General features: G+C 41.4%; 2 protein-coding genes across 4 annotated transcripts in view; one reads left to right on the top strand and one right to left on the bottom strand.

The window, feature by feature from the left end:
• Positions 1-2,086: 2,086 nt before the first annotated feature.
• Casp3 (caspase 3) lies at positions 2,087-10,936 on the bottom strand. The gene is made up of 6 exons (XM_051182384.1): positions 10,846-10,936; positions 9,262-9,386; positions 6,943-7,071; positions 5,803-5,978; positions 5,430-5,550; positions 2,087-3,822 (listed from the first exon to the last, which is right to left on the bottom strand). The coding sequence occupies exons 1-6, from the start codon at positions 10,896-10,898 to the stop codon at positions 3,593-3,595; spliced, it is 834 nt and encodes a 277-aa protein (XP_051038341.1). The 5' UTR covers positions 10,899-10,936; the 3' UTR covers positions 2,087-3,592.
• Positions 10,937-22,094: 11,158 nt separating this feature from the next.
• The window catches only part of Primpol (primase and DNA directed polymerase), a 29,536-nt gene continuing 28,451 nt past the window's right edge, over positions 22,095-23,179 (top strand). For all 3 annotated transcript variants that reach the window (XM_051182378.1, XM_051182376.1, XM_051182380.1), the window contains exons 1-2: positions 22,095-22,169; positions 23,031-23,165. The gene's annotated coding sequence lies outside the window, so the exon portion shown is untranslated. The remainder of the gene's footprint in view (positions 22,170-23,030; positions 23,166-23,179) is intronic.

The following is a 23,179-nucleotide window of genomic DNA, read 5'->3' as shown; positions in this document are numbered from 1 at the left end:
TGGAAGGAGTGACTTTGATCTTAATAGCAAGGCCCTTTAGTCCACACCTGGGATTATGCTAATAGTTAGGCAGAGCCATAGATAATTTCAGACAAGCTGCTTGGACTGGTCTGCTCTACACCTAGCCCTGAGAAAAGAGGGTTCTGGGACCTGAGGTCTAGCAATCCTAATGAGATTCAGTTTCCAAGTTGTTAAACAGATTGGGAGATGGGACACTCCAAGAAAACAAGGCCCTGTTCCCACACTCTTTAATTGTACTAGCTAACAAGCTGGGGATTATAACTAAAGCATGTTCCTAAATTCTGTGAGCCGTTCTGACAAATTAGCAACCCTGACAAGAAAGTGGAGGGTATCTCAAATTGAACAAGGAAGACACCACACCTACCTACCTACTTCTTTGATGTGCCTTCTTTCTCAAAGTCAACTCTCCCATGTTATTTCACAGTGAAATCTGCTTCCCCTCTGACTCAGACAACCCATTTCTGGCCACAGTCTTTATATTTGAGTCTTACGGTTTTACAACTCCTACCAGATTGGTAGGTGGAGGAGTTAGAGATGGGGTACCCATGGAACATTATGACTGTTTCTTGGTAGATGTGTCTCCTGGTGTTCAGACTGAATGCTACTTGGTGGTTTAAGATGCAGTTGGCTTCTTCCCTACATAGTAGAAACTAAGTACTAAGAAAAACCTAACCCAACTGCCACACATCCATATTAAGACAAAGGATCTGCATCGTCCAGAAACCCAGATTTCCTTGTCATTTTCTTTGTGAGTTTGTCTCTCCTTTTAAAGGTGATCATGGGTAATTATCCAAGAGATCTGGTTCATCATGGTTTGGGAAGGGAAAAATAGTCACCTTACCCTGTGAATATGCCATCCATCTCATGAATATGCATGCAACATCTTAAAAACCCACAACACATGCTAGGCATGATGATGCCTGCCTATAGCTCCAGTACATGGGCCATACTTGCCAGCCCGGTAGAGGATACTTTATTCTACATTCCTCCTCCTATGATGGGAGAAATTCAGCTCTTTATCTGAAATTAAAGGATATGTGGTCTTTCTTGTTTTTGGTGTATTCATGTACTTGCTACTCAGTTGATGGTTTTATCTTGGGTATGTGTAGGCCAGTGATTAACCTTGGACATCCTTCCTCAACAGCTCAGCACATTGTCCTGGGGCTTGCTAAGTAGGGTAGACTGACCCTTGTGCCTCTGGAACTTGTTCATCTCCTTCACTGCTAGAATTACAAGTGTGTGTGTCACCACACTTACTTTTAACTTTTTAAAGATTTACCCCTTTCATGTGCATTGCATTATTTTGGCTGCTTTTGTGTCTGTATGAGCATGCCAGAGCCTCTGCAACTGGAGTTACAGACAGTGGTGAGCTAACACGTGGATGCTGGGAACTGAACCAGGGTCCTCTGGAAGAGCAGCCAGTGCTCTTAACCACATCAACATGGATTCTGGGGATCAAACTCAGGTTCTTGTGCTTGCAAGAGAATCACTTCACTCAATTAGTTACCCCCAGTCCCATAACCACACTCTTTCATTGTAATCTATGACCTCTTTATATGCAGGTAAATTAAAAAAAAAAAATTGGCTAGCTTTTTCTCAGAACATTACAGAGAGTTACAGATTTTTTTAAAAAAGGTTTATTTATAATAGCCAGTGTTCTTGACCACCGAGCCACCTCTCCAGCCCCCAGCCACAGGTTAGAAGAGGATGAATAACAAACATTCATGTCACTCTTCTCCTTGGGAATAGGAGTTCCTTGATTCAGCTTTGTTCTTGATTTGATAGCAGCTATGATTATGTAACATTGGAAGAGATGACCCCCCTCCAATATTATTCTCCAGGGTTTAAATCGTATCCATCTCCTCAGAGTTTTTTTCACTTGCCACCACCTCAAAATATTAGGTTAGGGCCCTGCTGCATCCTCTTTGACTCTCCTGAATTAAGCTCTGGGTTAAAACTATTTTAATTTTCACTTAGGTATCACAACACCAAATGTATCCACAAAAAAAAAAAAAAAAAAAAAAAAAACAAAACAAAAAAAAAAAAACCCTCAAAAACGCTGATTATTTTAAATCTGAATTTATGTTTTGAAATAAAAATGCAACAAACTCTTATAAAATTGACATATGGGAACACACTTTAAAATACCACCACATGCTACATTTACTTAAGAGTTAATAGATCCAGTCTAAAACAAGAATCTACCAGTTATAAATGTGAGTTCCTTCCTTTCTCTGAGAAAAAGGAAGCTTCCGTGAAATGAGGGACACATCAGGACAGCCAGCATTGGCTCAACACCTCCAGGAAGCCTGGAGCACAGCCTCTCTGATGGGGCTGAACTCCATTGTGCAGCTTCCCACGTGGGCTGCAGGGCCTGTGATTGCATGTTCCCCAAATCCTGTGTGCCACGGTCCTTAATCTCTGGTGACAATGCAAATATCACTGTTGCTTTTCTTTTATTGTAAACTTCAACAGAAAAGTCAGCATGCTTACAGACTCTGGACATGGAGTTCAGGGATCTTTCTGAAGACAACTCTCTCCACTTTGGGAAAGCCCCTTTTCAGAAGTTTCTGATCTGGCTCACTTTCTCACATGAAGACTTGGACCTTGGGGACATCCTCCACACAAACGATAACTCATGAGGTTGGTCCAGCTGGTAGTCCTTTCTGGAGCTGTGCCCATGACTCTGCCACATCTCTCCAATTATAGTAGATTCATCCCCCCCCACCACACACATTCTATTTTACAGCTGGTGTTTTAGTTTGTTCCTACATAATTTCTTTATTTCATTCTAATAACCAACAATTTGAGGCTGTGACATAACCATCCTTTAGATATTTTGCTGGTCTGTAAAACTAAGCTGATTTGTATAAGTAAGAAACAAATGCTGGTAGATTTAGCACCTTGCCATCATGTCTACTACTGATGTATTGTAGCCTTCAAAGAGTCAACCAATTTCGCACATGTTTTCCTCCCATATAAATACTCAAGTGTTTTCAATCATAAAACATGATTTTTTTAAAACAACAAATACATGCTTAGGGCAAACATCACAAAGCCAGTAGTAGCTATTATGAATACTACTGGTGGTCCAACACTTCATTTCCATACATCACTTTCAAAATAAAGGGTTAAGCCTTTGACTCTGCCCATGGATTCAAGTTCTAAGACATATCATTTGACACCATCATTTCTATAGTTTAACAAAAGCTAGAATGACATTCTTAATGTGTGTAGGGAGTATAAATTTACACCTGAAAATTTAACTTCTTCGTAAGTATTTCAAAATGTATAGTATCACCAAATCTTGCTAATAAAAAGATTAAATTTATAATTTCCTCTATAATGATAGTACCAGCATTGACATTTATTTGTTCCTAAGTAAATTTTGTTTCAACTACCTGATGTTGAACTTGAGGTAGCTGCATTGTGGTTGCATTGCTAGGGCAGTAATACCATCTGAAACATCAGATTTGACTTAAATGAGAGGGAAATCAAGTCTCCCTGACACCGTTTCCTCATTGGCATTCAAAACAAAGAACAAACAGAAACAAAGCCCTCAATTATTTCCTTAGTGATAAAAGTACAGTTCTTTTGTGAGCATGGACACAATACATGGAATCTGTTTCTTTGCATGAAAAGTAGAGTCAAGGGAGAAGGACTCAAATTCTGTCGCTACCTTCCGGTTAACTCGAGTGAGAATGTGCATAAACTCAAGCTTGTGTGCATACAGTTTCAGCATGGCACACAGTGACTGGATGAACCAGGACCCATCCTTTGAATTTCTCCAGGAGTAGTAACCTACAAGGCAAAATACAAGGCACTGTATATACCCACCATCACTTCTTACCATCATTTTAGCATTTCATTTTTACATTATGCATTTAGCATTTATGCATTTCATTTTTACATAACTACGATAAAAATAAATATAAACTTCCAAGGTCTTATAAGCCATAAAAAGGAAAAAGAATTAACACCTTTGGTCTCTGGAGAAATGATATTGAGGGGGAAAATATATATTATACATACCTCACTGCTCTCAGCAGGAAACTAAATAAATAAAAGGCGGTTATGGAGTGACTGCCATTGAATTCCTCTGAGTTTTACGTTCTGGTCTCCTTCCCATTAGGGACGGACAGGGTAAGAGTGAGGAAGAGGAAGATGTGAAGACACAAATGCAAAGACATTTGAATGAGACCATGTAGACCACTTCATGTTTCGGTCAGAACGCATCTGCTTTTAATACTGGCTTAGACAGGAAGTAAATTCCTTACATATACACACTTTGAATGTGTCTTTAGACTTACTTTATGTGTTTGAGTTCTTTGCCTGCATGTATGTAAAATGTAGCTCACAAGTGCCTGATGCCCATGGAGTTACAGATGGTTGCAAACAACCATGCGTACATGAGGACCTGAACCCAGGTCCTCTGCATGAGCTGACAAGTGCTGTTAACTACTACTGTCTACTCAGTCCCCTATTTATACACACTTTAAAGAATGCCATTAGCTTGCCTATGGGGCATCTGAATGAATACAATAAATAGTATTCAAAAAGCCCAAGAAGGAAATAAGTAATTTTTTTTTTTTGTATTTTCATATTAATTAATGGACTCATTGCATTTATTATAGAAGTATGCTGCCTGGAAAGATACCTAGTGGATAAAAGAAACAAGATTGAGTATTTTTCATTTATTTGTTATAATAAATTTATTTACTTATTATTTTGTGAGTATGGTTGTACAGGAGCCACAGTATACCACGTGGCACTCAGAAAATAATTTGTGGGAGTCAATTTTCCCCTCTACAATGACACACATACATATATACATACAGGTCCACACCCACAAACTCAATACCTTCTGTATGTGTGAGTGGTGTGTGTGTGTGTTGGTTTGAATAAGAATGGCCCCTATAGGTTCATATGTTCTAATACTTGGTCCCCAGACAGTGGAACTATTTGGGGAGGACTAGGAGGTGTGGCCTTGATGGAGGAGCTGTGTCAGGTGGCCTTTGAGGTTTCAGAAATCCATGCCATTCCCAGTTAGCTCTGTCTGCCTTGTGCTGTGTTTACAGATGGAGATGTAAGCTCTCAGCTACTGCTCCAGAACCACACCTGCTTATCTATTGCCATGCCCCACCTCCCCTTTCTGGCCACATGGACTGTCTGTAACCACAGGCTCCAAATTAAGTATTTTTTTTCATAAGTTACCTTGGTCATCGTGTTCTGTTATGGCAATAGAAAAGTAACTAAGGCAACATTTAGTTATTTTAGTTTAGGGATGTAAAAAAAAAAAATCTTTGTGAAGGGCATATAAAAATCTTAATGGCATTTAAAGCATAGTCTTTACTGTCAACTCTAGAGTTAGACACAATGCAACTCATCTAACATCCACACATTCCTACCAGGTGCTGTGGAGTAAGCGTAAAGGAAGTCGGCTTCCACTGGTATCTTCTGACACGCCATGTCATCTTCAGTTCCGCTGTCTGTCTCAATGCCACAGTCTAGCTCTGTGCCGCGGCAGGCCTGTGTGTCAGAAGACAAACTTTTTTTAAAAAAAAAAATTATGTGAACACACATAACGTGTAAAAGCTGTAAGAGCGGTGTGAAAACTGATTCTGATATAGGAGCAACATTGAAATGCACCCCATATTGTCGAAGTGGTGGCTCAAATAAACACAAATGTAACAGTTCCATAGCCCTCAAATAACAAAAAGTAAATAATGTTAAGTGCATTAATCTCTTTGTAACTGGGCACCGAGGTGCTCAGAGCACTACCTGGATGATGAATAGTTTGGGCTTTCCAGTCAGACTTCGGCAATAGTCCCCTCTGAAGTAACTAGTTAGTTTTTTCAGGTCAATAGGCCCATTTGTTCCAAAAATTACACCTTCATCTCCATGGCTTAGAATCACACAAACGAAGCTGCTCCTCCTGCTGTGATCTTCTTTAGAAACTGGAAAGGCGTTTGCAAATAATCGGTATGAGGACATGATAAAGAATCTGTGGTTGTTTGATTTGTATCTAGTTTTCTCACTGGACCAAGATGACTTTGAATTGATGATCTTCCTTCCTGCCTTAGCTTCTTGAGTTCTGGGGTTACTGGTTTACAACATGACCACAAGATGAAGAAATTGACACTAGAAGTACAAGACCATCCAAATGTAACATAGGCAGAGCACATTTGGAAACATTTGGAGGGGAGAGGGGGGGCGGTGACATAATTAATTTCTTTTCAATTTTTACTAAAATATATAAGCAACCAGGAGTGGTGGCACATGCCTTTAATCCCAGAACTTGGGAGGCAAAGGCATAATTTTACACCTCTAATTATAAAGGTCTAATTATAGCTAGACCATAATAAAGTAAAATTACCCAATGATGGCCATTCTTTTTGAATTCCATCCATGCAATTTGATCATATTTATCCCCCAACTGCTCCTGGATCCTTCCTCCCAACTTCCCAGCTTTGCTTTGTTTTTAAAATAACACAGGGTCCAATTTGTGCTGGCCATATACCACTGGAGTGCGGCCAACCCATCAGGGTTACTTAAAACAGACTCACTCTCTTCCAGCAGCCACTGACTATCAACAGCTCCCCAACCTAGAGGTGGGGGCTCATGGCCCCTCCCTTTCATGTTAGAATGCTGACTGGCTTGATCTTGAACAGGCAATACCAACAGCTGTGAATTCTCAAGTGTAGTATTCCTGTCACGCCTTCCATTTGGTTCCCCATCCCCACTCCCTGCCACCTTTGGTCTTAAAAATCTTTCTGCCCCATCTTCTGCAATGCTCCCTGAGCCTTGCATGTGTGTAGGGTTGGGGTAAGGATGAGCCATTTCTGGCTGAGTTCTAGAGACATTTCGTCTCTGTCCTTTTGACCAATTGTTGGATGCTTCTTTTAACTAATTGTTTCTTACCATTTTTCAGCAATTCCACAATTTCTTCACGAGTAAGATCATTCTTGTTCCGGACTTCATATTTCAGGCCCATGAATGTCTCCCTGAGGTTGGCTGCATCGACATCAGTGCCAGAGCGAGGTGTCATTCCTTGGGATAGAAAGAACCTCCTTCAATTGCAATTTAGAAGAATGACTGCTTTGAGGTTAAATGAGCTATTCAGCAATTCACACAACCAATGAACTCTTTCTTTTACATGTTATGAAAACTCTACTTATTTTGATCATGGCCACAGAGTCTGCAATCTCTTAGCACACAAGACATTTCATTGTATTAGCCCGCTACAAGCTATCATAGCGGAGACATCCTCCGTAGCAGCTTCAACAGTGAAAATAAGAGGGGACTTCAAATGTCTGGCAATAGAGGTTTGTTTGATACATTGTGATTTATTTATATGATAGGGTGCTATGTCGCCATCTCATTCGCTCTTTCATTGGCAGAGTCTCAGGCCAGGCCACAGTCCAACCTAGTCTTGAACTCACAAACATCCTCCTGGGTGATGGGATTATAGGCATGGGCCACCATGCTCAGTTCATGATGACTATTTTCTAAAACCATGAGGAAATAATCATTGATATTTTTAAAATTTGATAATTTATTTTTCTATCATGATAATATCCAGTAAATAATTTTAGGAAGACAGAAAAAAAAGTATGTGAACTTAGTTTTATTTATATAGCTTACTCACAGACACTATATTTGACTCTATGTTGAGCCAATTTTAAAACAGTACTACTTGCGCATGTTTGGGGGGGAAATCCATAAGTATTATCAACGAGTATTGCTAATGAGGTGGGTGATATTCAGTCTTTCCAACTATCACAAGATGCATATTATTACTAGCTTCATTTGTATAGTTGAGGGACGCAGAGCACAAATGAGCTAAGAAACCTGCCCTTGGTACACAGCATGCTTAGCATGAGAGATACTTGGTTTTAAAAGGAAGGAAACAAATCTGTTCAGAGAGACAAAGCTTGCTGCCAGGCTTGATAACTTAATCCCTGGTGCCCATATAATGCAAGGAGAGGACTGAGGTAAAAAGGAAAAAGGAGAACCTCTTATTGGCATCAAGGAGGTACCAATGGTGAGGACCACAGATCATCAAGGAGGTACCAACGAGGTCCATAGATCATCAGGACAGCTCAGCCACACACATTGGGCTCTCACTGTTCTAAGTAAAGATGCTGAGGTAAGGTTTGGTTTTGTTGGTTTTTGTTTGTTTGTTCTGAGGCAGCGTCTCAGACAGGCCGGCATCTTTCTACTACTTCCTCATCCCAAGTGACAGTGACAGGATTATAGGAATGTACCATCGTACAGGGCTATCTGGTTCTGGGGATAGAAGCACTTTACTGACCCCATTTTCTGGTCTTTTCCCTCTCCTCCTGTTCTTCTTTAACTTTATTTTTTTTCTTAGTTTTTTAATTAGTTCTTTGAGAATTTCATACAATGTACTTCGGTCATAATCATCCCTTTGTCCCAAACTCCTTCTAAGCCCATGACCCTTCCTGTCCCACCCAACTCTATGTCCTCTTTCTTAAAAACCCCATCAAGTCCACTTTCTGCTGCCCATATACTCTTGGATGTGTAGCCTTCTGTTGGAGTGTGGTAGATCTGAGGCACAACCCCTGAGTTATATCTTAACTACTACTCGTAGAGTTAGTATAAAACAGCATTCCTTTCACTGTGCAGTCATTCTTAGGTTGGGATGAAGGCCTCAATTAAATAATAGCTGTAAACACAGAAGTAGACTGTGCCTGAAGCCAGGCACACAGACCTGCAAATGGGAAACATGGCACAGGGCAAGGATAACTCAGCAACCTCAAGCCTGAGACAAGAGGCTCAATTTGTACTCTAGAACTGACAAAGGAATGTTTGTAGGGCCCATTTGCCTGAGGCTGTGAGTTAAGGGCTCCTGCAAAGGATGCTAAAGACACTTTCTCAGCTGCTCCGGGGCAGAGGCCCTCAGGTGCCAGTCATTTATCTTCATTCCTGCCAGGTTGTGGCTTAAGCAACCTTTTCTTCTCTATCAGTCAGACTCTCAAGGGATTGGCTCTGTTGGGCAGCAGAGAATCCAGCCCTTTGCAGTCAGGAGAGGCACAGATCCTAAATATGGAAGAGTTCCTATTGTATATGGGACCTGTAAGGTTCTAGTGTATCTCCATTTTGTGGTTTGTCTGTATCAGTTTACTGACTCATAACACACTGATAGTGCTTTTCACATTACATCCAATGTGAACGGCATAAATATTTGAAATGTTTTAAAAAATGTTAGATACATACCAGTGCTTTTATGAAAGTTCTTATTATTAATTATTATGCACACACCCATTTCAGGATAATCCATTTTGTAACTATTGTCCAGATATATTCCAGAGTCCATTGATTTGCTTCCATGTATGGTCTTTCTGCATGGAAATCAAGTGATAGTTACCAAAGGCAGAAATGACTCTATTAGTACAACTTTTATTTCTCATAAGAACAGTTAACATTTGTTTAAGGCTCTCAATGTACCCAACTTCATGTTACACCCTCCCCTCATTCAAATTTCACATGTGGTTTGATCCCAAGCACTAGGGGAAAAAAGCATAAATAAATACATTCACAACAACACATTTCACTGATGAGGAAATGACCTGTCAAGGCCAAGTAAGTAAAATGTGCTGAAGGGTGTTCAGAACTTATTGGAAAGTTTTTCTGTAAAGTCCAATAACATTTTACCAAATACAGCTTTAAAAAATTAACATTGTATGAAATAATTTATTCATGATATATTTTTTTTTTTCGATTTTTCAAGACAAGGTTTTTCTGTGCAGCCCTGACTGTCCTGGAACTCACTCTGTAGACCAGGCTGGTCTCAAATTCACAGAGACCCACCTGCCTCTGCCTCCCTAGCACTGGGATTAAAGAAGTGTGCCACCACCACTGGCAAGTACAAGTAATAGCACTTTCTATGCAATCCTAATAGCCTGAGTTCAATCACTGGAAACTACATTAAAAAGTTTTAAGTCAGTGGTCCTCAACGTATGGATCAAGATCTTTTCAGGAGGCGAGTGTTAAACGATCCTTTCACAGGGGCTGCATATCAGATATTTATATTACGATTCATAACAGTAGCAAATTTACAGTTATGAAGCAGCAATGAAAATAATCTCATGGTTGGGAGTCACCACAACATGAGGGACTGGATTAAAGGGTAACAGTGTTAGGAAGGTCACTCTAAGTGGTGGCACACGTGTGTTCACAGCATTCTTGTGGCAGGATGGGAGGCGGACACAGAAGAGATGGAAGCTTGACTGCTAGCCTAGGGCTTTCTGCAGCAGAAACAAGGAAAGGTTTGCCTCTGACCTCCTCGTGCACTGTAGTCTACATATACCTGTACATACCACCCCCCAACACACACACACACACACACACACACACACTTAACTTAGGTCCCAGCTCTAATGCATTTGTGTGTGTGTGTGTGTGTGAATATATTCCAATCTGAGAGTTCAAAATCTAAAATACTTCTGGTTTTAGTCACTTTTGGATAAGGGATGCAAATCTTATAATCAACCACAGAACTGTAATTCTCATCGCCTAATGCTGATTCTTCACTACTTTCTGTTATGTCACAACTAGACTAAGATAGGATGCATTCTACAAACATATATAGTCTTCCTTTGACTATATAGAATTCCACTTATACCAATATCACCAGGCATAGTAACTATTGCCTGTTATTCTAGCATAAGAAAACAGAGGTCAGAGGGCCATCACAAATTTACAAATTTAAAGCTAGATTATAGAGGTCCAGTTTAGCCTGGGGTAGGTGGAGAACCCACCACCTTAAACTACAACAAATAAAAATAAATAAATACTCACACTTCAAAATTTTTAATGGATTTGGAATCCATTGATGTTTCGTTGTTCTCCATGTTCACTTCTCTAACTAGAATATAAGAAAAAAAGAGAGAAAGAGATGTTACCTATAACAAGTCATTATAGAGCCACTGCAATATAATGCAATGCCATGCTCATTTCTCCTAGAGGTTTTGTTTTGTCTCCATTGCTACTGGCCCCATGAGTCAGATGTCTGGAGAACGGTCCTTTGCAATGGCACCACAGTGTAGGCCCCTCCTCCTTCCTTGTTCTTAGCTATGAATTATATCAAGAACAGAGTATGCAGCAGCTCAATCTTTTTTACCCCATTTGTGCGGCCCTGCCAATAAAAACAGATAGAACCGTCTTTCCTTGGCCATCCAACCAATCAAGTTATTTACTGGAACTCTGCTTCTAACTCAACACAACAAAAACAAAACCCAAACACTAACCACACAGTAAAGCTCACATTTATTATCCAACAATGGTGAGAGCCCCAGGGACATCCAAATCTCCAGTCTCCTTCCTACTCAAAAACTTGGCTTCTAATACTAAGTGCCTTTGTCCCCAAATACCAGACATGTGCACCTCCCTACACCTCTCCTTCCTGTCTTCTAGAGTTCTCTAGAAGGAAAGACTCTGCCATGGTAGTACACCTCCCTAAATAAAACAGACAAACAGAAATGAAATTTAAGAAAAAGTACTAAAAATCCTGAATGAATCTTCAGACTCTAGAATTCCTGGCTACATCAAGTATTTCAATCAAAATAGAACTTTTAACTTCAGTCCTGCACTAAAATCAGAACGACTATGACAACGGCACAGAAGGCTGGAAAGCTAAGTTCCTACACACACACACACACACACACACACACACACACACACACACACACACACACACAGTGTGCCTTTTGGGACAGTGAAGAAGAGGCCCTTCAGTTTAAACCACAGAAGAGAATAGTGCTCTTCCCGCTTTCCTAAGCCAGTCAGTGCTTTGTGCTCCCATAAAGGCTCTTTGCTTTCTACAATGTTTAATCTGGTGGGCTTTCTAGAAAACCACAGGAGGATGTGAGCACACCTGAGATGTACCATGCTTTTAGTCAGCAAGCAAACATTTAGGGAGCATACACTTGGCCAAGTCTACCTTTAAGAAAGGACATTCTACAAAGAAAGAATCAGAGATGGAAAATAGGGTTCTAACACTGTCATGGCTATGAGGAAAATGAGAAAGGGGTGAGAAACTGGGAATACGGGCTACTTTAACTAGGTGGTCAGGCAGTTGAGTCATCTCTGAAGTGGCATTACAGAGATCTGAATGACACAGAGGAAGGCTGCCCTGCCCTGGGGTGGGGGTAAACATCAGCTAGATCAAAGGCCTGGGCACAACTTGCTCTACTCAAGGTACAGAAAGACCAGTTTGACTAGTGCTAAGGCAAGGAGATAGATAGCCAGAAAAGGCAAGATCACACACATAAGGTCTTCAGACCAGTAACATGGGAAGAACACTGACCGAAGAGGGACTACATGCTCTGGCCAAAACACAAGACCAGTGAGAGGCCTTCTGGAGTAGTTCATGGAGGCCTGAGCTGGAGCCCAACAATTGATGGGTACAGGCAGTTAAGTCTGGGCATCCTGCGATTTAGATACTGACTAGAGGAAGTGAAGCCAGCAGTGAATTGGGTGGATGTGGTGTGCCAACACTCACAGAAGACTTTCAGGGACACTTACTCTTTCCACCCTTGCCAGAAGGCCTATTTTAATGAGGGCAGTAGGACACACCAGCTTTATGAAACATGCCATGGCTACCGTGGTGACTGTTAGGTCAAAAAAAAAAAGTGACTAGATAACTATTTCAGTGGAATGTTGGGTGTTACCTAGAAGGATTATTGGATTCCCCAGGGTGTAGTCTTTTTTTATAACTCACCACTGGATAGGCTGCTTTCCAAGTTTGTAGTAGGTTAAGCCATTAAAAGTAGCAGCTACCAAAAAAAAAAAAAACTTGCAGCTACATAGATTCTTTTCTATAGAAAAGAAAAAAAAGTCATGTAATGGATTTTCACTTGATAGAGAGACTAATCCTTCTCAATTATAGTTATTGCCTTATAGGATTTAACCATTTCCATAACTGCCAGCAAACTGCTCTCAGTATATTCAGCTCTTTGCATTTGCTTGTTCTTGCAATTCTCCTTTGAACCGGACTTAACATCTTATTGGTTCCGTTCATTAGCTAGCAGGTGAATACAATTCTTGACACGGGCTATTTTTCTATTTGAACATCCAAGTTTTAACTTTTTGCAAATTGTACTTTAAAGGAACCAATGGCTGTCCCGGGTTGAGAAAAGCAACAGTATAAACAGTGCTTCCTGGGTTAGTAGGAAAAGGCTCCTTCCTGCTTGGCTGTGAAAAGAGAAACAGGACAGTAGCTAGACGGAGCAAGGGGTAGGGGGTGTCTTCTTGTTAAGCCATGCTTTTTAGGTCGGTAAGAATGGCACAGCCGGGAGACAGGAAATTAATGATGCAAGCACAGAAAGGGGCTAGGGTTTCCTAAGGAATGCAATGGGATATCCAGCATACATATGGAACTTACCTCAGGTAAGAATAGAGAAAGCACATCAAATAAAGGAAATGAAAGCAAAATATTGTATTGACTTGTTAGGCAGTGCTGAGGATTGAACCCAGGGCCTCAGGCACCCGTAAGTGTAAGTGCTCTACCACTGAGTCACAGCTGCAATACAAAATATCCAGAGGTAACAGGGAGGCCAGGGTGGTACCCATTCCTTTTAGATTTAGAAGATAAACTGTGAGATGAGAAACTCCAAATGTCCTCTTTAGTTTCTTGTGGACATACCTCTAAATTTTACCAAGTAACACGAAAACGGGATCAGATACAAAGCTGGTAAGCTTTCTAAGAGGCATTTTCCTACATACCGAGAGAGATATAAACTGATAAGATCCCCTGTGAATATCTTGGAAGGTTCTCCAAATTTGCTCATAAAAACCATGAAGTTTGATGTAGTAAACTTCCTCTAGTAAGAGTGTCTATAAATGCTCTGGGGAATGGCAGAAGTAAGGAAATTGAAGAGTATGCATTATTCATAAACACTGAGAGTATAGTTAGGGAGTGGTGGCACACGCCTTTTAACCCCAGTAGAGGCAGGCTGATCTTTGTGAGTTCAAGGCCAGCCTGATCTATGGAGTTCCCAAGAAAACAAAAACAAACACAAACCCCTGAAAGTATAAGTACAGAGAAATAACTGTTACAGTAAATCCATACAAGTTCCTGTAGCTATTTTCCTTTAAAGTTTTCTTGAAGCCCTTATCAATGATATAAATGCCAACAATATAAGGTTAAGTGAAAATAAATTATAGAAACCCAGCATGATCCCTTTTTGCATACTACCTTATTTATTAGCAGTGTCTGCCTGAGTGATAGGATTGCTGACAACTTATTTACTTTGTAATACTCTTCTATAGCTTCTAATTTTTCTATAATACATTGTTTCAAAGTTAGATAATAGTATCAACCTTATTTTATAAAATGTCAACCACAGCAGACCATGTCACCAGGATTATGCTAGGCAATGCCAACTCCTAACCCCATTTCAAGAGCAAAGAAAAAAACAAAACACAAAAAATAAATAAACAAAAAAATGGTGGGGCATGGTGGCAGACATCTGTAATCTCAAAACTCTGGAGACAGAGGCTGAAGGACTGCTGTGAGCCTGAGGTTAGTCTGATTTACCTAGCAAGTTCCAGGCCGGGCTACACAATCATGTCATAAAACCAAAAGGGTGAAAAACTACACATACTCTCTTGTTGAAATCTGCCCTTTACCAGATTTGGATCTCTCTGCCTTCTTCTTTCTTGTGGACAGTAAATGTGTTAGATACTAAGAAATCTCAAATTTCCATGAACTAGAAATATCACAAAGATCAACTTGTCTAGCTTTGCCTCTTCAAAATGAGCTGACCACATGCTAAAATAGTTAGCTATCTGTGGTTGAGAAACAAGGTGCAGTTATTTTGATTAACTGGAGAATACATAATACAGCATCACTAACAAGTCTAGACAGAAGGCAGATAAACATAAATGTTTTAATAAACATCTGGGGCTATGAGAACATAATCTTTCCATCCATCAACCAATGGGAAATGCATAGTTAAAAAAAAAAAAAAAAGGAAAGAAAGAAAAAAGGAAGGAAGGAAGGAAGGAAGGAAAAAAAGAAAGAAGAAAGGAAACAGTGGGCCTCAAAACAAAGATAGACGGATGTCAAAGAAGCTTAAGAAAAGATGCTCACATCATGCATGCATGTATGACAGACTAAAATACATCATCACTATGTCAAAGAAGAAGTTTTGAAAAGGCCATTCGTGCCATTCCATGGTATAACATTATGGAAAAGATTTGAAAATGTGGATAGGCTAAGCAGATCAGTGGCTGCAAAGGGGTATCGGGGAGGGGGGAGAACATGGAGGATTTTTAAAGACAGAGAAACCACTCCCTGCTATGCTATAATAGTGGATACACGTGGTCACACATTTGTGACCTATAAGACTGTGGGTGGCAATGAGGTCAAGTATGCTCATCAGTTCTAACAAATATACTACTCTGCTTTTATTAGAAACTAAGATTAGACAACTTCTGAACTTGAATCTTGAGTTTCTGCCAGTATCTCCAAGGTCTGCCTCAAACTGGCCCTCTACATGAGTTTGACCCCTACATGAGTTCACAATGTAAGCTTGGGAACCCCAAGTGTTCATTGGTTCTCACCAACCATCATGGTGCTAAAGGTCTCTTCCAAAAAATACAATAGTACAGTCTTCAGACTGGAGAAGTGATTTTTTAATAACCTTTGCCTCATGCCAGCTGTGGGATAAAACTATATCCTCTTCTGATTGGTATATCCTAATACAAAATTCATAGTAACCAGCCTCCAGAACTTTGTAACATTTGCTTCCTGGCCCTGACTTAAACTACATTAAATAATAATAATAATAATAATTCAGTGTGTGTCTTTGGGCATGTGAGTATTGGAGGTCAGAGGACAACAAATCCCTGGAGCTGTTTGTGGTTCTCTCTGTCCACCATGTGGATGCTAGGGAACAAACTCAGGTCATTAGACTTGGTAGTAAGGACCTTACTAGATTTTAATTAAATATTAGGTGACCTTTAAGTAGTCATTACCTTTCCATATACTCTACCAACTTCTGTAATTATGGAAAGTTAAACAAACAAACAAAAACCTCAGACAGATGAGTCTATTTGTTTTTTGTTTGTTTGTGTTTCTGTTTTGTTTTGTTTTGTTTTGATAGGGTTTTTTTTTTTCTGTGTAGCCTTGGCTGTCCTGGAACTCAATCTGTAGACCAGGCTGGCCTCGAATTCACGGAGAATTCACCTGCATCTGCCTGCCTGAGTGCTGAGATCAAAGGTGTGCGCCTCCCAGCTGACAGATTAGTCTTCATGTGAGTAACTATAATCACTTTGATATTAGCCATGAGACAGTTGAATTTCTTTTACTAAAGTAATTAGTGGATGAAAGGAAAAAGTCTTTTAGAACAGAAGTTAAAATGTTATGTTCCTGTTTGATTAGGATTTCTCCGGAATAAATAACTAATAATTGCTTTTCATTTTTAGCACCTGAACATTGTAGATTGTCTCTGTTATCAGCTCATCTTGATAGACTACTAAATTTCTTACACTAAATCAAAACCCTTCCAGCATGAGGCATGTGCACATGCACACTATTTGTCATCATCTGCTTTTTCCACATGAAGTACCAAATTCACACTCTTGGGAGGGAGCTTAGCATTACCTCATCTCCATTAGCTAATACCCAGCTGGATACAAATTATTCTAGGGATGATGATCTCATCTTTAAGGATTAAAAAGAAAAGTCTCTCCAGGGATGTATAGACTGTCCCAGATGATAACAGGAGCTTAGGTTATTAAAGTGGAGAAAATAAACAGTGTTTTACAGCAATACATCCTGGCTCAACAACCATCTCATCACAACTGTTTCTGACATGCTGAAGATCCCTCTGTCAATTTAGGATTCAAATGACTAGAAAGGTTCGGAAGTACATTTGAGGATCACCAAGAAGTGGTAGGCCAATGTATTTGTCCTCATGACAATCTAAGATTTAGGGCTTATATTCACTTCTCTAGATTCCAGCAAGGGCAATCAGATGTTCAAAAGTTTGGAAATGTTGGCATAAATTTACTGTCACCCTGAAATAGAGCGCTTTCCTTAAAGAAGTGAGAAACTGGAACCTGATTCTATATACACGGCTCTTTGCCAGTTTCCCCTTGTAACTGTGGAGGAAGACAGAACAAGTAATCTTCAGAATTTAAAGCACAGGAACAGAATTATGTCTGAAATTAAAAACTAGACAGTGAAGTATGATGTATCGATAACAACTTGAAACAAGACAAATACCCATTACAAAATAAATAGATGAAAGCCCACCTATGGTAGAGATTTGAAATGAGATGTTACATTAGTACAAAACACTTTTAGAGGTAGGGTGTGTGTGGGTGTGTGTTATATACATGAGTGGGAGGGTGTGCTTGCCTACACCTGTGCACAGGGAGGCCAGAGGTAGACTTCTGGTATTTCTTCTATTGCCTACCACCTAATAAGTTTTTGAATTAAAATCTCTCACTGAACTTGGCCTTCTCTATTTTGGCTAGACTAAGGCAGTGGCTTCTGGGATTTACCTATCTCTGGCAGGATCACATCCACAGCTCACCATCCTTTGTTTTTACATGGGAGCTAGGGATCTGAACTTGGGTACCAATGCCAGTAGGCACTTTCCCTTCTGAACCATGTCCCCAGACTCAGTTTTGGATATTCTTAATCAGAGAATTTGTCCCTTATCATCAGCTGCTCCAGTGGCTGACCTACAACAATCTCTTGAGGTGAAGCATCAAATAGAGTCTCTGCTTTGTAAACCTCATAGTGACCCACAAAAGTCAACACTTCATTTCTGAATCTTCTCCTTAGATGTGAATGTTCAAAATTAGGAGTAAAGACTTCAGTTGTAGCCAAATTTCTCTCGCTTTCAGTTCATATATGCTAATCTGAGAAGTATGCAAGTATTTTCAGTTGGGCTTCCCAATAACACTGAGGCATAACAGTCCCATTTTAGATTTAAGTTAAATGGAACTTAGAAAGGTAATCACTTTTTAAGTGACAGAGCCAAAACTCCAGGTCCAGGTAGCAAACTCCACTCTACAGTCTATAACCCACTCAATGCCATATAGGGGACAAAACTACAGTTAATTTAAAGGGAACAAAACCCCATAAGCCCAAGTGCTCTGATTAAATGAGATTAAAAGCATATATGGCAATATAAAAACTGATTAAAAACTGAAATCAAATATATCACTGTTCCTCAGCATTGGTGGATGACTGGTTCCAGAGCCTGCCTTAGAGAGCAGATCCAAGTCCAAAGCCTTTGTATAAAATGGTAAGCTAAGCATTGCATCCCTACTATTTATTACCAATGATACCTAGTATAACATAAAATTTTTATGCAGTGTTGTTCAGTGGATGATTAAAAAGTCTGTATATTTCAATACAGATTCCATTTCTAGTCTGATAATCCTGTGTGTTGATAAAGTCCACAAATGCAGAAGGTCAACTATAGTGCACTTACTGCAATGAAGAAAATAGGAGTAATGATTAGGATGTTTCTCATGCCACTGGGTGACTTATTTATAAATGTAAACTATCTACTTAAACATTCAGTGAAAGTCATTAGAATGTTTTCTATATGTCTACCTACCTATCTGTCAATAGGAACGTGAAGCCACCATAGTGTGGCTCCTGGGAAGCCCACCTCTATGTGTGCAGAATAATTAGAGAAACATCAGGATGGTATTTACTATCTATCAGCAAGGACAAAACCTCACAAGCACTGGGAGTTTCATATTAAGTAAATGAAACAGAAAGTATCTGTTTCACAATAGTCCGGTTAAGAAAGATTTTATATGTAGTGTACCGGTGGGTTTTTGTTCTTTTATTTTTTTCAAATCTGTCCCACCTGGTCCCAGTTCCTTTGTGGATACACTGAACTGGTTGCTGCCATTGAGCCTTATAAAGTCAGTCTCTTAGTGTTTTAAAATAGAGTGAAAGTGAAAAGATGCAGGCTGCAAAGGGAAAGAAAATATGGATAACAGTTCAACTTCATCAGAGGAACGAATATTTGATCTTGTTTCTGGTATGGGCCACACACCAGGGAGGCAGATTGGTATGCTGAACCCATCTGACCTTGTGTCACAAGTCGGAAAAAATATGGCACTTACTATCAGATCACAGCTTTTGGAGGGACAAAAGTAGGAAACAGTAAAGCCCTCTAAGACCCCATATGATTTCAGGGATGTGTTAAGAATTTCTGGCCTGTCTGAAAACAATCTTGTTGTTATTGAAATAAAGTATAGAATGGGAGGTCCTGAGTGTCTTTTATATCGACTGTATGCAGAAACCGCACTGAACCTTGAGTGCAAGAAGTAGAGGGAGAGGCTGGCCCTACCCCTATAGAGCTTATATCCATGCTTACTGGTATTTAAAAATGACAGCAGGGTAGATGCTAGCCCATGGTCAGTCCTCCTTAGATGATCTTATTGTGCTTTTAGCAGAATGAAGAAGCTCTACAGGGAACATTGGAAAAAGAAAAGAACAAAAAGGCCCAAACAAAAACTATTATGGATTTTGCCTGATTTATGAATGAGTTGGTAAGCACCTTAGGATCTGGCCTCAGATGGCCAGACAACTGAGAAGTTGTCCTTACCTCTCCAGTACCTTTTTAAAATTTGTTAAATGAATACATAAGTACTTAAGGGTGTAAGGATTTCTGCATCTTTTTTTTTTTTAAAGCCCAGTCACTGGGGTAGATCTTAAAAGCATTCTCTTACTCGAAGACCATGACTAATGCAAGGTCTCTGAGGAAAATAATGGTTGTGTTGTGACGTTAGAAAGGGGATGAGGTGAATGTGTAGGTTGGTTTGAGAGTGAAGCATTGGTGGCACAGTAACTGCTATATCAGATAGAGATAGAGGGTCTTAAGATGACTGCTGTATCAGATAGAGATAGAGGGTCTTAAGATGACTGCTGTATCAGACAGAGATAGAGGGTCTTAAGATGACTGCTGTATCAGATAGAGATAGAGGGTCTTAAGATGACTGCTGTATCAGACAGAGATAGAGGGTCTTAAGATGACTGCTGTATCAGATAGAGATAGAGGGTCTTAAGATGACGGCTGTATCAGATAGAGATAGAGGGTCTTAAGATGACTGCTGTATCAGATAGAGATAGAGGGTCTTAAGATGACTGCTGTATCAGACAGAGATAGAGGGTCTTAAGATGACTGCTGTATCAGATAGAGATAGAGGGTCTTAAGATGATGGCTGTATCAGATAGAGATAGAGGGTCTAAAGATGGCTGCTGTATCAGATAGAGATAGAGGGCCTTAAGATGACTGCTGTATCAGACAGAGATAGAGGGTCTTAAGATGACTGCTGTATCAGATAGAGATAGAGGGTCTTAAGATGACAGCTGTATCAGATAGAGATAGAGGGTCTAAAGATGGCTGTTGTATCAGATAGAGATAGAGGGTCTTAAGATGGCAAGAGGCAAGACCCTTCTCCAGGATGACAAAAGCAATCTCATTCAATTAGGTGCAGTATTTCACTTATGTTACTTTGTACCAGGTCTGTTATTGCTACATTTCAATAAACTCATTAAAACACATTCTTGCTTTCCAAAAGCCTTATTCTGCTGGACAACAAACCAAAACCAAAGTTTAAACACTGGGTTGTGGCAGGGATGATTTAAGCTCATGCCATGGCCACCACAACACATTGGAAGTAGCTTCCCAGAGGTTAGCCAAATCCCCAGCCTAGCATCCATCTCCTTCTGCTCTTTCACAATGACTCCACATTTCAATACCTACCATCTCTCTTAATCCACATTTTAATTAACCATTTTATTGTAATCAAACAAATGGATGAGCATTCACTTGTGAAAAAAACAAAACAAAACAGTAAGGAGGGGCACCATGCTAATGCTAAAGTCAGTCCCTAGTGGTGTTTGTTCACTTACAGTTTGTTGCTTAGAACTGAAACCTAAGTAGGAACTTGTATTCAGAAGAGCTAGGTACAAATCTGGCAGACACAGGACTACAAGGCTCATTGACTAACAGCGAAAAGGGGGGTGGGGGAAGACCTGTGACAAGACCCGAGGAGGACGTTTCCTGAGTGACTCAACTGAGAATGGGGCAAAGACTCAGCTACTCAAGTCGGGCTTCAGAGTAGAACAATAATACGTGTGAGGGAAGGGACAATAACTGAGCGTGACCCAAGGGATGTCAACGCAGTCTGACCAACAAAGGAATAATCACAAAAGGCTTCGGGTAGAGAAACAGAGTTGGGGAGCAATGCTTAAAATCAGCTCTCTGCAAGAACCAAAACAACAGTGAACTGGAGAAAACAAGAGGTAGAAACTAAACACTCCAGTAGTAGAGAGGCTAGGTCTCTGAGAGCAAGCCTCGAGGTCAACATCAGGCTGGTCTCCTGGCCCCAGGGCAGAATTTCCCTTTGCTCTCGGGCCCACGCCTCGGCCTGGGGCTCCAGGATCCCACCACCTCCCGCCATTCCGCCTCCATGCTCACCCCCTTCCTGGCCCTCTCCGGCCCCAGAAGCTCTATGCTCCGGGCGATCTCTTGATCCTCCAGCTCCGCCTTTTACTCCTCGGCGCGGCCGGTGCTCCAGACTCGGGGGTCTGAGTCCTACCTTGGTTCACCCGGGCTCAGGGACCCTGGTGCGGCCTCCCGGGTCTGGGCTCCCAGCTCGGGATCCGGCCCCCAGCGGGGTCTCTAGCTTCTCAGCCTTCAGTGCATGCCTGAGCAAGCAAGCCATAAGGCAACACAAAGGATCCTCCGCCCAGATCGCCCGTTTCCCCCACCTCCTCGAAGCAGCTGCTGATCCGGCAGGCTAAGGACCGCAGCCTAAGGCCGGGAAAGGACGGGTGCAGCCAGCACTCACCCAGCGGTTCAAAGACCCACGAAGCAGGCCAGTCGGCTTCGATCTCACCAGCTTCTGCACTGCAACCGCAGCCTAACCAATTGCCCTGGCTCCGCCCACGCCCCACCTCTCTTACGCCCCGCCCCTCCTAGTCTTAGCCGCCCCCTGGAGCCCGCCCGCCGCAGCCCCGTCCTCTCGCAAGCCCCGCCCGCCGGCCCCGCCCCCGTGCGGGGGTTTGAAGCTCCGTTTCCCGCCACCTGCGGCTTCCACAGGCTGCGGCCTCCGGCCGAGGTGCTTCACCTGAGGTAAATTTAGAGTCGCCTTTAGGCCGCGCCTGATTCCGGGGGCACAAGGGTGGGCGTTCGGGTGACACTGCTGCCAGTCAGAGCCCAGACAAGGAAAAAAACAGGGCTGCACCCACCGCTCGCTCGCAATCCCGACTTCCTCTCAAACCGAGGCCTTCACTTCCGTTCATCTCTGTCCCTAAGTCCCAGCTACCTACTGTATCAGATCCGATTTCAGACCCGGATGCAGCGAAGGAGGCTTTTGTATAACACACCAAAACAGGAGCCCAGCACCTGGCCCCCGATTTCAGGGACTCGGGATACTCTTGACACCAAATTTACCCCACGAAAGCAGCTCTTGCCTGGTTGCGTACCTACACAGTATGCGTACCTACACAGATGTTTACCATTTGTTGAGAGCAGAGTCCGTGCTCCTGCACGTCCATCATACGTTTCTTATTTTACCCAGTTCCACCAGAGGCTTAAAAAGGTTAAGTGGTTTGCTCCTGCGAAGAGCAGAGCCACAGTAGTTAAATTGCAGATTCTAGAAACAAACTGAGCTATCATCTCTCCCAAAGTGAGTGAGGATCAGCCATTTTCTAGTGGGATGAACTATGCAAAGGATGCATTCAACCCTAGCGACCCTTCGATGCTTGGGGGAGGGGGGGTGAGGCTGTGGTTCGCAAGAAAGGAGCTAATTGAGAAATTTTGGTCTTGTGAATGCTCACCCCTTCCTAAAGGTGCTAAACAAAATGATGCTTTTAGATAAAGCTTGGCAGCAATTTTCTGACCAAGGTATGTCGGCTTCATCTAGAGTAGCTTTTTAAATCAAAACAGCTGGAGGTGATGGCATTCTCCTGAGCCCTTAATTTCTCTTTATAGGGAGCAGAAGGTGTTCTGGGCCTCCTGAGAGAGGAAGAACTCAGGAAAAGTAAAGCAGTGCTTTCAATGAGGGAACAGCTGAAGAGGGCTTCCGAAGGAGTCAAGGAGCTCCCAGTGGACATTGCCTTCCATTTGGTGAGAAAACTGAA

This window comes from Phodopus roborovskii, unplaced genomic scaffold (genome assembly GCF_943737965.1).
Source record: "Phodopus roborovskii unplaced genomic scaffold, PHOROB, whole genome shotgun sequence".
Taxonomy (NCBI): domain Eukaryota; kingdom Metazoa; phylum Chordata; class Mammalia; order Rodentia; family Cricetidae; genus Phodopus; species Phodopus roborovskii.
Note: the sequence above shows the minus strand (reverse complement) of the source record. Positions and strands in the feature narration are given on the sequence as shown.